The 17,118-nt window shown below is 43.1% G+C and overlaps 1 protein-coding gene across 7 annotated transcripts in view; it reads right to left on the reverse strand.

Annotated features, from left to right (window-relative positions):
* The window catches only part of COBL (cordon-bleu WH2 repeat protein), a 154,263-nt gene extending 137,410 nt beyond the window's left edge, over positions 1 to 16,853 (reverse strand). For 6 of the 7 annotated variants that reach the window (XM_082753198.1, XM_082753195.1, XM_082753200.1 and 3 more), the window contains exon 1: positions 16,615 to 16,853. In XM_082753198.1, the coding sequence (XP_082609324.1) occupies positions 16,615 to 16,658 (44 nt within the window). In that variant the 5' untranslated portion in view covers positions 16,659 to 16,853. The remainder of the gene's footprint in view (positions 1 to 16,614) is intronic. The other variant, XM_082753197.1, reaches the window with a different exon arrangement.
* Between the last annotated feature and the right edge of the window lie 265 nt (positions 16,854 to 17,118).

Raw genomic sequence — 17,118 nt, forward strand, 5'->3', positions numbered from 1 at the left:
AGGTTTAAGATTCCTATCATTTATATAAATCAGTGGCTACACTCTCACAAATCACCAATTTCCACTGAAATACTCCTGATTTACACTGATATAAATGAGCAGAGTGAAGTTTATGGTTGTTTTCTTCCCTATATATGCAATGGATAGCACTCTGCCACCAAATTACACAGGTGTGAACCTGAGCTTTACAGATAACTCGTGATATCACCATCCCACAGCTTGCAAACTGGTGCAAGTGAAATTAAATTAATCTGGCCAAATACATATTCTCTGGTCCTGAATATCTAGTTCTGCTTGTGAGAATAATTTTTGTTCAGGAATCCTTAAGGTACATCAGAGATGTGCTGCTCTCAGGAAAGGGAGCAGAATGAAATTAAATTCTGTAACATATATATAGTCTCATATGCAAAGACCAAGCAGCCCATTCTCATATTTAGACCTGATGTTAAACACTGGAAATGATAAACAGACACTACCCAAAACCTTCAAAACAGCAGAAAACAGCAGACTACTGCACTGATTCTGTGTTTGAGTAACTGCAGGACTTTACAGGCAGCAATGCAAAGGCAGATTTTTGTCTTGTCTTAAAGCACTGAGGCATACACACACATATATATATATATAAAAAGCAAAAAAAAAAAAAAAAAAGCATGGAACTGTCATTTAGAAAAATATGAACTAGCTAATCTGTACAACTGTACATGGAAACAGCTCAACTGCTCCCAAGCATTAATGAAAGTAACCCTGAGGAATCGTCTTTGTGTCAAAGGCTCATGCTAAACCCCTGTATGATGGAGATACTCAATCCTTTAAAAAATATTCCATTACGTTAAAATAAAGCCGCTTGTGGTGCTCTTGGCATGGAGATGACAATGAAGTGCCCAGCTACCTCTCTTTGCCACCCCACCTGCTTCCCAACAGGCAGTGCATTCATGCAGCACAGCCGCTCTGCAGCGGAACATTCTGAATCCCCATCAGAATGGGGAGCATTGTCTCGAGGATTTACACCAAGCTACTCTTCTTTTCCATTAAGGCTAAACTGCAGTCATGTGTACAAAGATGGAAAAGCAATTACCTTCCAAAAGGCAATTAAAGAATCCTTAATTTCCCTGTAAAAAAAGCTACCAGGGAGTAACTTTTTTATCTCTGTAATAAAACCACCCCTATGTATATACATGCAATCAAGTAATAGTCTATGGTCTGCATACATACATTACTCTACCACATAAGATCAAGAAGGTAGTTTCAAAGTTTCTTCTTCATCCCCTCCAGAACAGGAACGTCTTGAACCAAAGCCCCAGCCCTCAGAAATAGCCGAGGGGCTTACGTCTCGCCAAGGGGCTGCCGTCAGCATCACCTTCATGACGTGTGGAGCCTTTCCCGAGACCTTCACCCAAAACCTCCTGGCCGGCCCCAGAGCCCGACCTTTCTCCTCACCTCCAGTCAGCTGCTGGCAGGGAAATAGCAGAGGAGATCTGACCAGGACACAGCACCTTCGTATGTTAGATCAGTATTACGTGTGTGTCCAGACATGACTTTGGAGGCGGGGGAGCAGTCTTCACTTGGTGTTGTTATTCTAAAAATCCCAGTCGCCGCCTCAGACGAGCTCACTCGGTCGAGTGCAACGCCGCCGATGCCACGGCTGTCATCAGTGCAGTCACGCTCGGTGGCTGGAAGGTCGCTTCCCTCCATGACTGACTAAAAGGAGTCACAAAAGCTTTCAGCATAAACTAGGGCAATACCATTTTTCTATCTGTATTGGTTTTGTACCTGAAAGGCTTGTACGCTAGAAAATTGAATCACTTTCACCAAATTGATAAGCTTAAAAACAAGAAAAAGACACTTTCTTTAACATGTGGAAACTGGGACTTACAGACGCACATTTATACATAATCGTTGGCTTTCAGGATAACAGAATATGTTGTTTTCCAAATAAAGCTAGGCAGATACTCCTCATCATGTCTGCATCCACAGTACTGCAGTGGGCAAAGGTATGCCAGGGTTGGGGCATGAAGGAGCAGGCTGTGGTGAGGGACACAGAAAACTCAAGACAAGCTTCAGCAAAAGACGTAGAGCAAGTAAAGTTTCATCTCCCAAATAAACAGCACTTCTTTGACAGCTCTCTCAATTACTTTTTTCCTCCCAGTCCTGTCTTGTTTCTGATTCTCTCGCTTGGCTGCCGCCTAGCACACATCACTGATTTATTAGTCAGTGTTCAGTCACGATTTAGGGTCCCATCCAGTCATCATGTGACCTACAGCCACTGAGTTGTTTATATCTGCTAATGTTTGTGATGAAAACAATGTAATTGTGGGATTACTAATGGCACCCTTTTAATGTTACTTGCTTTTCCACATGTCAGTATTTTTTTCCCCTTAATTTTGTGACTAAAATGCGGCCGGCAACCTCCTTGCATTTGCGGACATTTGAAAATCTCATGACTTCATGCCCAAATAAAACAGCCCACACAGCAGTCAGGCTGTCCTTCCAAGGCGAGGAGGACAAGAAGCCCCCCCGGCCCCGCGGCTCTCCTTTGAGGGCTGAGCACTGCGCTAGCCCACACACCCACGCCTCATGCGTCCCAGGAAGATCATTTCCCAGCAGACATTTGCGGACGTGTTACTAATGATCCAGCTGCTAATTTAGCATCTGCTCGGGTTCTCGGGTTACCGGCGGGTGCCTCCCCACCCCGCCACCCTGCTCTGAATGGGTAGCACTCACGCATGGCTTCACCTCAAAAACACGGTGGTATATTTAGAAACAGCCAGCCACTTCACGCGATAAGGTGGCGGCACACTTCGCTTTAAGTAGGTAAATAAAACTCAGTCAAAAGTAATAAAAAGCAGACTTTCCAAGAAAAAAAAAAATAAATCTTCCTGATCTGGGCATTTCAGAAAGACATGAAGGAGGAAAAAAACCTTTGTATATTGCAACTTAGTCTAGGGAAAAAACATTTCTTTCTCCCTCCCCTTTCTCTAAAAGGCAACTTGCTGCAGTTTATTTGAAGTAGAATTTCTTCACTATGAAATTAAAACACGCAGGATATGTCATGTATATTTGCTGTAGAAAGTGAAAACTCTCCTGTTACCACAAGTACATTTTTGTTAGAACTGGATATTAAAAAAAATATTAAGATATTAAAAATTACTTTAAGTTGTCTGTTGGAGAGTGAAACTGCCACCAGAAAACCTCTGAGCTTCCACTTCAGACTAAGTCAGTTTTGCAGATGAAAAGGTCCCTGCTTTTTGTATGTAAGGCATCTTTATTTCTGCCTAGAACTGAACTTCATGGCTTGAATAATTTTACAAAGCTATACAGCACTCATTTTTTGATTAAGTTTTAAGATGGGGTGAAAAAAATGAATGTACTGTAGTACTAAACCACCGTAACTATTTACTGAATATCTACATACAAATTTAGCCACTCTGCGACAAAAAAAAAAACAAAACACAATTAAGTAGTAAATGCTATTTTTAAAGGAAAAAAAAATCACTATAAAAAATAAGTGCATTACCGTCTACTCAGTTCTCTCATTTAAATTGAAATACTAGTCCATTATAATACATCTATTTACACAAACTATAATAGTGACAGCACGTTATTAATTACAGGCTGATTTAAACACTGAGGCATACTCAGACATAATAAATGTACTGATGCCAATACTTAGATCTGTAACCAGAGGTGATATGGCTTGTTATCAATTTTATGTCATTGAAAAGGTGCGTAGCAGAATCCACCCGGGGTTGTTTAAGCTTGAAAAGAGCTGGAAGCAGATTATGTGAGAACACATTTTTCTCCCTTTTTTCCTGAACCCTGGCTAGATAAGATCAGCACAGAGAACTGAAAGATGTCAGGATAAAGGACAAGAAGTGGCTTAAGGAACAGGATTCATGCAGCAGTGCACTTCTAGACCTTTCCCACCTCACCACGTGCCCTGCAGTGTCCTTACAGGATCTGCAGATTCGGGACTCCCCAGCCCCAAAGCAGCAGTGAGGGCACCATTTGGGCCACCAATGCAGCAGCCAGCGGCCAGCTAGAAGACAAGTAGGGATGGTGGCGGCTCCTTCCAGCTCTTGGAAATCCCGGCCCTCAAGCAGCAATAACTCAATCCTAGGTGCAAGTTCAAGGATGAAGCTCTCCTTTCATGCCACAAAACTAAAAACTCGCAAGAGTTTAAAAAAAGGCTAGAAAGGATAAACTTCACTATCAAGAGACAGTTACTTTTTTTTTTTTTTTTTCTTCCTAAAATGTTTTTTTCAAGTTTCTTCTCTATTTATTCTGAGCCTCCAGGGACGTACTTTCAGACGACATGAATAAAACCACGAACACCAGAACGCCACCACTGCTGAAACCTGCAGGCACCACTGCCCTACCCAAGACATTGACCATGCAGAAATCTACAAGTCTTGTAGACTCCTGTATGTGCAAGTAACATGAACTTCACCAAGGAACACTACAGGAACACAAGGAACACTGTAGCTTGCATGGTCTGTCAAACTATCATCCTCAGAAATTCCTCCAGGACTTGACAGATGTAAACTGACCCCAGTCCAATTCTGGAAGGAGCAGCACAGCTGTACGATACTGGGAAATGCTGGCTCCAGAAGTAAGGTCCTGCACTGTAACATTTATTTTCAATATTACGCAACACGCATTACCCAAAGTTTAATCTTCCCTCTGCAACTCCGTGTGAAATGCAAACACAATTAACTCAAGAGATAAGCGCAACTTTCAAAGAATCCCAAAATAGTTACACGTTTGCTTTTAAATGTCCAGAGAGCCTACCAAACCATGAGGATCAAAGAACACACTTATAAAAGCAGTAAACCAGCTCAGTGCCATGCACGCATTTGTTCTACTCCTTAGCACTAAAGCTGGAGACGATTTGCATGCAGTGATTAGAGCTGTGCATGAAGCACCTACATATCCTCATCCTTCCTCACACCTCTCCAAAGCAGCTACCCTTATACTACTTACCAGCACCAAGCAAAGCAGTCCACGAGAGAAAAATCATCCACTTCCAAAACAGGTCCCCTGTGGATCTCTCTATGCCCGTATAATTTTATTAGGAAGAACTGAGGCATTTTCTGTCTGGTACAAATCACAGACACTTCGGAAGTCACAAAAGGAACATGAAGTCTCCAGTTCACTCAGAACCCTGAGTTTTATACAGACATTTTACCTGGCTGCTGGAAAATAAGAAAAATACTCTTTTTACTCCCTTAGCTGCATCAGAGTAGTATGGTTGATTACCATTACACTTTACTGGTTCTCTTTCTACTACAGAGTGGTGATATCCTCGGTAAAAGTAAGAAGCAGCACAGAATACTAAGCAAAGTCTCTCTAGATAATTTTAATCTTTTAACTTTAAATAATGCTTGGCAAAGACAATTTGATGCAGGAAAAACCCTGTTGCTGATTTGGGGTTTTGTCTTAATATAAATAATGTTTATGAAAGATTTATAGATATTTGAATACTGCTGCACACGTACAGCCAGGTGCTAAACAGAGCACGGGGGGTTTGTTTGCAATCTGAGCTTGCACATTATGTTTTTCCAAGTAACTCTGCCTACCCCTTCCTGGCCAAGCTGGGGACAGAAATTCAGCTCCCATGCTAGCGACATGTTCGTTCCCATCTGCTCGGATAAAGACACAGCACAAGCGCAAGCTAGATCATTGCTCCGAGATTAATCAGAAGGCTGAAATGCCACAGATAGCCTCCAAAAGAGCAGCAACAGAGTGTCTTGCCCCTTTGGAAGTTATTTGGGTCATTCAACTTTGCAGGGCTTGTCTGCGGCAGAGGCTGGCACACCCGGGCTGCTGAACCATGGAGCGCTCTGCCCCCGCCATGGCACTCTGTGGGGTATTATTCACACGCGGCACCGAAGCCCTGCACGCAGAGACTGTTTACATGAACGCAGCTCCACGCATTTCATATGCTGAACGGAGTTGTTTATCCTACAACCAAAAAGGTAGGTGGGAATTTACATTTTAAAAGATTGACTGAAAACTGTTCATATATGTGTTGCTTTTAAAGCAAAGTTAATTTGCACACACAAAAAAAAAACAGTGCTATCAAATTATTTCCAGGCAAATTAAGCTAAGCTGGAAAATACAGGTACTTCAGACTTGCAGTTTTCCTATCGGTTCAATACTCCACTGAATTAAAAAAAATAATCAGAAATTATTCTCAGGTAGCAAATTAGTAATATAAATAATTGGCAATGCACTGCAAGCAATATTTCTTTCCAAGTAACTCCTTATGAAAATGAAGCTGCATGGGGAATTTACGGTGCTTTTCATGGCAAGAAACCCGAGGTATCTGTATAAACAGGTTTTATACTTCAGGCAGTTTTATATTTGTAAAATACTTTCCAGTAGACCTAGATCTCATTTTTAATAGGAGAAAGTATCGTATTTAACCACTTGAATGCAAAGAGATTTCATTCCAAAATAACTATGGCTAATTTGAGTGTACACAATAATAAACAGTAAACAATGATATAGATGAGCAGCAGTCTTAAACGCAGCTGGCGCAATGTCATGACAAGTTGTGGGCTTTTTAAAAAAAAATAAAAAAATATGAACGCTGCCTGGTCCTGTGAGAAGAACAACAGTGAGAACAGGAACAACTGACCTCTTTATCCTCAGCCAGGACGAGCAACCTGTCCTTAGTGTGGAACAGGTCCTTAGCTGTAAAATACCACTGGAAGCACGGTGCTGCGAAGCTTCCTATCATGTAAATAAAGAGCATCCATGGGTGGAGGAGAATATAGAGGAATATAGGCACCTAACTCACCTATCTCCACACACGTGGCCTACTGTAAGGAGGTACCTCATTTGTGCTAGTTCAGCAGAAAATACCAACCAGATCCCCATTAAAGAGATGAGGGCAGTGAGCACCCACAGCCACCCCCCAGTGCACACAAGTGGCCCTGTGCTGGTCTCTCTCCCACACCTTTGGCCCTGCAGCAGATGCTGTGATTTCATCCTCAAAATGGGCACAAGTGAGCCTGGTAAGTGAAGCAGAGCAAAACTGAACGTGTCCTTCACATGGGCCCTTCACACATAAGCTGAGCTCTGAGACAATGGAAGTGTGGATGTGCCCACCCCCCTCCAAGCTCAGCGGGTCCTACCAACTCAAGCTGCTCCAGAGCAGCTGACCAAAGCCCCATTTCCAGTACCGCATTAATTAATTAATTCCAATTAACCCATACTGCTGCTGTGCAGGGCTTCCTGGCAAGTGCATGCAGACTCACTGTCTCTGTCCCAACACAGCCCAAGAAACCACAGGAACAGACAGAATCTGCCCAGCCCCTTTTACTCATTTTGTACTATATTATACTGGCAGTCTTTAAAAGAACAAAAAAATATATTTAAAAATAATTAAAAAAAAAAAGAAAAACAAACAAAAAAGCAAAAAACAAAAAACAAAAACAAAAAAACAAAAAAAAAAACAAAAAACAAAAAACAAAAAAACAAAACAAAAAAAAAAAACAAGCCCCTGGTTTGTCTTCCATAAGGAAAATAAACCTTTAAAAAAGTTGAAAGAAATAATATAGCGGAGGGATGGGAGGCAGACCCTGCTTCTTGATCCTTGCATTGAGTGCTAAACCACTGAGATGCTGTTTATTAACTGCAAAACAGAACTACTAAAAGCAAAATAAAATAACAGCTTTCATTTAATCCACCGATATATCACTATTTCTAGAATTCACAGTTGGTCTTCTTCAGAAAGAAGAATTCTTAAACAAAGGTATAATACAGTTTCCTTAGAAGAGTAACTTTTTCCTGATACCAGTGAGATTGAACACTGGGCAAATACTAGCTGCAGAATAACTAACTGCATTTTCAAGATGGTATTCTCTTGTTTCTCACAAATCCAAGCAAGAGATGGAAGAAATTAGTTAACTGTATTAACTGCTTAAAAGTTAAGAAGAAAGGCAACTTCACTTTCATCATGAAACTGTTTAATCACCAGCGTATAGTTCCAGGACTGTCTCTTCCTAAATAGCTTGTACCATCTGTGTAAAACTGTCTGCAAAACTTGAATTGAGGAGAGAAAATAAATCAACTCAACTTTTTATTTAAAAGTGAAGTGTAAGTTTTTATCCTCCTTAGTACACAGTAATTTGTAAAATCCACAAATCTCTTAATTTAACTTAAATTACTCTTCTGCAATTACCCACGTAAAAGAATAATTGTCTTTTTCCTTTCTTCTACACTTTGGGTTTGATGCTGGACCCTTTATCCATCACATGTGGATGCAGTGGTGTTTGTCTCACAACAGAAAAGCCAGGTTTGGTGAGGAGAAAGTAATGTTGCATTAATACCCGTTCAGGAGTAACAGACTTGGTGTGAAGACAGGATGCAACTGACTAATTTAAGTGCAGAAGTAAAGATATATTCTAGTCTTAAAATAAAGTTTCAGTTTAAGGCTGTGTTAAATTCTCGGGTGACGTCGATGCAAACCCTGGTTTCTTCCCCTGGGACGCACAGCCCAATTTGGGAGGACAGACACCTCCTCCGGCTGCAGACAGAGCTCCCTCCAGACACACAGGGACAGGAACTGGCCCCGGTTTGTCTCCCTCTAGGCAAAGAGCTACCCAGGGAACCAGAGTGTAAGGCAGACCTTAAGGAGCAGTAAAACAACAGCAAGAAGTCCATGTGCCTCAAAAAGCAGATTATGAACACCTGGCAGCAGATCCTAACTTCTGCACGCTGTGCTGCTCCACGTTGCTGGTAGGCGACCAAGTGATTCCCCACCTCAGCACAGGCAGGGAAACAGAGGTAATTAAAAGCGAGCAAAATAAATAATTTCCTTAATTACAACACCTGCAGTTTAGCAACATGATCTGACCTAGCTGTAATCGTATGTAATGAGTTTGTAGAAACAGACTTGGGAAGATCTGAAGGTGTCACCCTACCAAGATTTTAATCATGCCAGGAGGCAACGCGTGGTATCCTTCCCAAGGAGAAAGCCCAATATCGCCGACGCTCCTCAGCACGGCCCGGCATGTTGGTCAGAGCGACTGGAAGCAGCGTGACCAGCCCAGATCAGAAAAACCGTGCTGATCCTGAAACATGAGATGTACCTCCAGGGAAACCAGGAGTCACTTCTTCGGTATCCTTGAAACTGTAGGCTTGGTACTAAGAGAAGTTACTCAAAAAAAAAAAAAAAAAAAAAAAAGTAATAAAAAGGTGGAATCTGGAGTCAGACCAAGGTATTCCCTCACCACCATACAGAACCTTTAGAAATGGAGAAGAGGATATAAAAGAAGCGCACATGAGAAAAGAGAAAACAGTCTTCCCTTCAAATTTGGCTGAAACTGTGTATTGATTCAGAGAGAAAACCAGAATGGAAAATACTCGTCCTCTGTGCAGTATGAGCATACTGTCCTCGGTGTATTTATCTAGGAGGTATTTTTGCTGTATATGCAAGATATTCACCTCAAACAAAAGAAAAAGGGAAGAAAAAAATAGAAAGGAAAGCCACCTAAGTGCAGAAGTAAGCACAAAAATGAGTAACTGTTATATTGCAAAACAACCTGGAGTTTTATGCATCATTTTGAAACCTATCAAAGCAGGAAAAACATGCTTAATATAACCCAAAAAACTCTACAGAACCTACACAGAAAATGAAATAAAGATGAGTACTTTAAAGGGTGCTGAACAGAATTTGCTGTTTTCTCTTTATATACACCTCCACAGCTCCCAAAAGACCTCAGGGGTGAGCACAGGGACATTCCCGCTGTGGTATGTGTAGGGCGGGCAGAAAGAAATGTGCTTTTCAAGCAAAAGCCACATAGACAACATAAAACTGAGCTCTATTTTGCAGCTGTCCTCTTGTTTGTCAGCTTTGACTGAGCTGTTCCCACGTTTGGTGGGTCTTCCAAAGACAGCAGCCTGAAGACCTTGGCACAGCCTGGAGGACAAGCTCCTCCTGGTGTCATCACTGCCCCATCTCATAACACCAGCAAGTAAGGAGGAGAAACCCAGCAGCCTCACCCCAAAACAACCAGCTGCCTCTGAGAGAAGCCTTCAGAGGGAAGAGGGCTAGCAGGCTACCAGAAACAAAAGGCTTAGGAGATGGGAACAAATGATCATCAACGGAGTGCTCATATTTAGGAATTTTGTTGGTCCCTACTGTAACTAAGCTGTCATCTTCAAGGAAACTCGCTAACAGACAACCAGATGTACCTACTGTAACGATAAGTAATGAAAAAGCTGCAATATAAAAAGGTTTCATATCATCTCACTATAGATGGTGGTAGCACATGTTTAGTAAAACAATGCCTGAAAATTCAGGAAGCACCTCACTGACCATCAGTGTTACCCATATTAAATCTCTACGTATTTGTGAGGTTTTCAAAAAAACAGTATTAACCACCAATTACAGAAAACTAAGGGAGTTCCACCCTGCTGGCTCAACTTTACCATACAGTCTCAGGAACAGTTGATAAGCTCAGTGTGCATTTATATAAATAAAACCTGATACATAGCAATGGAAAACAGGTATGGCAAACAGGGAATGGTTCTGCTCATTAGCTGTTCTTACTAAAAACACGAAGGAACACTTATCTGATTAAGCACTTCTCAATTGGTACTAGCTGTTGAACCTTGCAATATGGCTATATTTAGAAAACTGATAACAACAAATTTGATTTTCCTGCTCAAGCTCCATGCCAGTGGTGAATCTGGCAAGCTCCATGCCAGACTTTGCATCTTGTCTGTTCATTTTATAGGGTATGGGAAGTTTTACTGTTAGCACCCCAAAACCAGCATAGCTCAGAAAGACTATTTTCTTTTAGCCTCGGTGTCATTCCTAGAGCTTGCTATGGAACAGCTTTAGGAATATAATGAGGCTTACATTTATTTGGCTTCTTGTTCAAATGAATGCGGACTTTCGGGTGGTCCTGGTAATTTTGTGTGGCGAAAGTTAATGCTGACTTAATCCTCCACCCGTCCTACACACAGCAGGTCTACATATGTGGTTTTCTGTAAGCAAGTTCCCAAACAAGCTGGCTGCTGATTACTGAGGTGAGCGACTCTCCATCACACCTTACCAAGCCATGATGCTTTATACACACCGCAGTAGCACAGAGAAACTCACTGACCACCCTTCTAACTTGCACATAGCTCAATCACCTTTAATAAAAATAGACACTGGGGAATTCAGAATATCACCCCAAAATGCAGTCTGTCTACTTCGCCTCTGGTGAGTATCTCGCACCCAGCCTACACCAACCTCCTACTTCATTCGCTTGTTTCCTACCTGCTTCAATGCTGCTCACTGCCTCAAAAGGAAAAAAAGAAAAAGGAAAAAAGAAAAATAAAAAAGAAAGTTTATCTGTGTTGTACCATTTTTTGAGCATCACAGAAAGCTTTGTGACTCAAGTGCCATCACTGACACCATTACAGGCAACTGCCAACTCTTCCCATGCAATACATTGCAAAGCACACACAAAATGCAGCTGAACACTCAAATACCAGGTTGCATTTACAGGATCAGAAATGAGATTTTTTTTAATTATGTTTTGTCCAAAAGACCCTCTCAATCTGGAAACTATACCGAGAACACAGGAACATCAAGAGAAAGACCATTTTGGATCTGCTTTTTTGCCACACCTCCCATTACAACTGCTGCTCTGCGCAAATGCCCAGCGTCCTGTGCAGCTCATTAGCTGGGTGCATAACGAACCCGCAAGGGCAGCCTTCCTTGCGCAAAGGTGCTAAAAGTGGGCATCAGGCACCACGTGTGCCAGCCACCCTGGCACTGCCCACCGTGCAACCTCTGTGAGTCACTCCTTGGCACAAGCAAAGTCCCTTGCTCATCGCTGGCATTGTAATGCTGAAACTATGACAACAATACGCTATTCCCAGGATCACTCATTTTACGATAAGCAGCCTGGCTCATGGGGCAGCTAGCAGCTCTGGAAACACCCTACACATTAAGAGGATTTAGCATGTGCTGTAATATCCACTATCTGGAAATGCAGCTACTTTTTAAGATTCTTCAGTCACAAATTTTGACGGAAACATGGATCTTAAGTCTTCTTCCACTCCCAGCTCCTAATGCAGGAGCTGCTGGCTTAAGCCACTCAGGAAGAATAAATTTCTAAAGACCCCTCAGTCTCTTAGAAAAAGTATTAAAGTGTGAAAGATGTCAGTTTTCATGGAAATCACAATGCCAGAGCACCACAAAAAAGCTGCAGTATACAGACCATAGTTGTTGCCAGAAAATCAAGTGTTTGCTGATGCTGAGAGAGTAGCTAAAAGCTGAGCACAGGGGAACACTTGTTCAGGCTCTGAATTGTGATTCAGGAGAAGCGAGTTGCTTCCCCAGCTCTGCCACAGGCCTCCTGGCAGCTTTCTGAGCAAGCCACGTAAACGTGGCCACACTTTTGCCTGTATAAAATGGAGTCTCCCAGGGGTATTTCCTTACCCCTGAAGAATACTGTTAGGAAGCCTCCATAATGCTTGTAAGATAATTCAAGTCTGTGACAACAGGAGTCTAAATAAGTATTTAAAGCACAATAGATGTTTAAGAATATGTACGTTTAGTCAAGAAAAGTCTCATTCCTTCAAAGGCAAAAAAAAAATATTTTTTCCTGGTCATAATCACAGTTGTACTCTGATCTGAATCACTCTGCAAAAAGCAATATACCACTTCACCAACAGGACTGACTACACACAAAGCAGCCATATATTTACCAAACTGACTTCCAAATAAATATTTAAGAAGTTTTTTTTTTTCCTTAATGGCTAACATCAGCTAAAACTGCACACATGGGAATGCTCTAACTTGTAATCAGCCCCCCCTCTCCCTGACTTTATCTACTGGAGCATCCTGGATATCCACCGAACTTGGTGCAGCTTGCCCAGACGGGGCGGTAGGCAAAGTCTATCCCATCAAAATGTAGTGCTACCCCCTGCTGAACAAGGACGTGCTTTTATACAGACAAGCAATTTGACCAAGATGTAAGGTTATAGGAGCAAAAGCTGACAAAAAAAAAAATGAAGTTAGAATTACAGGAAGAAAACACGAGGAGCAAATGCGAAAGGAGACAGCAGGAAATAGGAGTTTCAATTTCATCCACAGTGGCAGAAACAGCATGATGAAAAAAGAAGAGCAAGATGAAAAAATATGGAGGATACCTATGGAAAAGAAAATAATGAGACAATTAGGAGACTGGGAGAGTGAGAACAAATCCTGAGTATTCTGGGCAGCCCAGAAATGGCAAGAACTTCAAGAAGCCATCTATTTCATCCCTCTGCTCTGGTATGAGGCTAACAGACTTAGAAAGGGAAAAAATGAGGAAGGATAGGAGAAATGGGAAACTGGGATTCAGAAAGAACAGCTGTAAGGACTGAACTGCACTGCATTTATCTCTCCCTTTTGCTTATTGTTACAATTAGCTTGCTTATCTTCAGCAATCCTGAGACATTAGTCATAACTGAAAATACATGTGTTTGCAGTATATCAGGTCAATAGTCATGTTCATACAGAGGTGCAAAATACAGTAAAACCCACCCACATAATAGCAAGCATAATTCTTCTGGTACTGACACCAGAGGGTTTCTGCTTTGTTGTTGTTGTTGTTCTGTTTTTTATGTGACATATCTCTGCTGACATGAAAAGAAATAATTTGGATCCCAACTACATGTGAGAGGAGGACAGGGCTAACACCAGTGTGAAAAACGTATGTGCCCATACTAAATGCCATCTGAAGTCTGCAACAGCAGCATACGTACAAACCAGGACACAACACAAAGGGTAACGCCAAAAAACACGTGTCAGTCTTTCATCTGGCCAAGGCAGGAATTATCAAAACACTCTGATACTCCACATTTTTAATTGTGATCATGTACCTTTGCTGTACAGCACTCTGCATATTTCGCACAAATCTCTCATAAATACAACGCAGGCGAATTATGAAAATTGCCCAGTTTTCCAATTTAAATGTTAATTACACCGTTTTCTCTATATAACTTAAACCTTGTAACACCAGGCACGCAGCATAAGATCTGTTATGATGACATTCACACAGACATTCTGAGGACAACAGCACTCTCCAGGCTTTTCCAACACAATGTTTATAAATAATATGCTAAACATATGTGTAATGGTTTTGGTTTTTGTTTGTTTAAAAGCTGGGTGTGGAATTTCACAAGGTAACCTGCTTAACTATGTGGAGTAGATACAGAATAAAAGGGAAAGGTTTCAACAAGCTGAGGTGTGTGACCTATGCTTCTTACCCATGGGTTTCATTTCTGAGAAATGAAACGTCACTAACGTTTTGCAGCCTTCATCTGTTTTACCCGGTCACTTCAATCCAGCAGATAAATCATTCCAAAGCAGATGCGCTTGCATGTGCCTGTGTTTGTGCTAAGACCCTGTGAGACAGGGAAGGAAGCCGAAGCAAAAACAGTAAAAGTCCAACTCAAAGAAAGTGCTCGTGTATCTTGTTTCTTGTAGGGACTTTTCCCACCCTTGCTGAAGACTATAGAGTCCACTCGAGGAACGAAGGAGTGCCTACAAACTGTGGGCTTCAGCAGGAGATAAAGATGCTTGCACTCGCAGCAGACGATGCTCTGCTCTTCGCACAAACTGATCCTACAAGTGCTCATTTAGGCTCAAGTCTTTTATACTGCTTATGACCAATGTATGTCAGTTTTGCCATGCTACTGTCAATAAAATCACCAACCAGCTGTTCAAGAGACCTAGACAGAGAGGCCTATCTCTGCTCTCCCTACTGAAATCAGCACAGATGCAGGTACCAAGGCAGTAGGTTTTAAACATGTGCGTTTCTCTCTTCCAGCACCCATTGAGTGACTACAGAAGAAGTAATTCCTATTTCTGGCGCTACTACTTGTCTTGAATTCCCCTTCATAACCTAAAATAAATGTTAATTAATTAAAGCATTACAAACCCGATCAAGCTTTATAAAACTTGTGCCTAGAAATTACTACTAATAAAATTCTTGATACTGAAGTCCACAATTATTCTTGAAACTGAGAAATGGGAAAAGCTCTTCAGTAACAACACAAACTGCATTTTTTTCATTTTGCCATTGAAGACCAAATAAAAGTCCATGAAAACCAAAGAACAGTATCCTTCTTTTAAATGTGCAATTCTCAAGCAGCTGTGGCACAAAATACATGCAGTCGACTCATCTGCGTAAGGCATACAGCAGAGCTTCTTCACTCTTTACCAAATTATACATTAAATTAGTTCACCGTTGAACAAGTGAAACTCTTAACATTACTGTTAATGATTTACATAATGACAAAACAGCTCCGCCTAAATTTTGTTAAAAATTGTAAACTTGAGGTCATTTTAACCTCTTGCTTTCGTAACTGCCAGCTAACCCAGTCAATGAGCTGGGAATTTATACAGCATTTCTTCTGCCACAACAGGAGTACTTCTGCCACAGTCACGTTAAAATCACACTCCTGGACAAGTTCTACAGATGCAGGTGATACCTGGATTCATATGGGAAGCAAGACGGACAGATGAAGCTGTCCTCGTTGCATTTTCCTGGTCCTAGCTGATTTCCCAATGGAAAGCGTATATCCTAATTAGGGACCAAACATCCACTGGTTCCTGTACAGCTGTTAGAAGTTCAAGGAATTACCAAGATGTCAGTGAAACCCACAGGCACATCCAGGCTGAGATTTTCCAGTTCCCAAAAAAGGACAGAAGTATTTCCACATGTACATCAACTCAGGCAAAGCGGACGGGCAGTCCCTGTCAGCGTGCACCACAGCTTTGCCACCAGCACGCCGCTATGCAATATCCAAAGTGTATCTTAACCTGAAGATTAAATTCTGCTCCTTGAGCTGCCGGGAACAATCTGACTAAAGTTAGTGCAGTTCTTGTAACTTCTGGCCAGCTGTGTGGTACCAGAGTCTGGGTGTGGAATAACCTCACGTTCACAGTGATGAAGATACCGGGAACTTTATTCAAAACACCCCCAGACCTCAGTGCTAACCTAGTCAATCATTTTAATGAAACTTTGGATACCTAGCAAACAGGACAAAATTTTAATCAGCCCTGTATCTAGAGGAGTGCTGGATATTTGTCAAAGCACACACATAAACCAGTATCTCTACTCTGTCAGGATTTTAGGCAACAGCCACCCTACTACATCAACTCTAACATCAGAGGGGAGAGGGGAGGCACATTATGCTTACTGTTTTTCATAAAAGGTTAGCTTAAGGGATCATAGTTAAGGGTCACAATCAAATAGACCTGTCTTCTAACAGGAATTAAGCATTTATTTACAAAAACAAAACAAAACAAAGCCCCGGCGAGCTTCCACCGGTGGCAGAAGCACAGCACAGGGGCAGCTTCACTACCGCCGCACCGGCACCGGCATCTCCGCACCCGCTCCCCCTGCTCTCCTTTCCGCGGTGCATGCTACAGGACTTCCCAGAGGGCACAAAAACCGAGGAAATTAAACGCAACACGGCTCCTCGGGCGCCCTGTGAGGCACTTGGGGGCCGCTTTCTGCTCAGGGGGGCGGGCGGCTCGGGCACCTGCCGGCCGGCTGGCGGGGCGGCCATGCCGGGACGCGGCAGGAGCGGGGGGTCGCGGCGGTGCCTTACCCGCTCGGAGGCTTGGCGGCCGCGGGGCGGACCAGGGTCTCCATGGCTGCTCCGCAAGGGTCTGGACACGGGCCCGGCGGCGAGGAGAGGGAAGAGAGGGCAGCGGTGAGACGCGGCTCCCCCCCCACACACACACACCGACACTCCGCCACCGCCCCCGGTCCGCCCGCTCCGCGGCGGGCGGCGCTCCCCGGCCGGGCGCTGACAGCTCCGCCGGGCACCTCCTACCTGCGGGACGGGACGGGACGGGACGGGACAGGGAAGGGACGGAGCGGGGACGGCCGTGTCGCTGCCCACCCAGCGGGGGCGGAGGCAGAGCCGGGCCGTTTCCATGAGACTGCCCGCGGCAAACACAAACACGGCGGCCGGCACCGAGGGCACGGCGACGGCCACGGCCACGGCCCGCCGCCCCCGCACCGGGCGGGGATGTGTCGGAGCCGCGATGTGCCCTGATTTGGGCACCCCGGCCTCTCCAGCCTCACATCAGCCTTGTGCAAATCCTGC

This window comes from Aythya marila (assembly GCF_965140915.1).
Source record: "Aythya marila genome assembly, chromosome: 2".
In the NCBI taxonomy this organism is placed as follows: Eukaryota; Metazoa; Chordata; class Aves; order Anseriformes; family Anatidae; genus Aythya; species Aythya marila.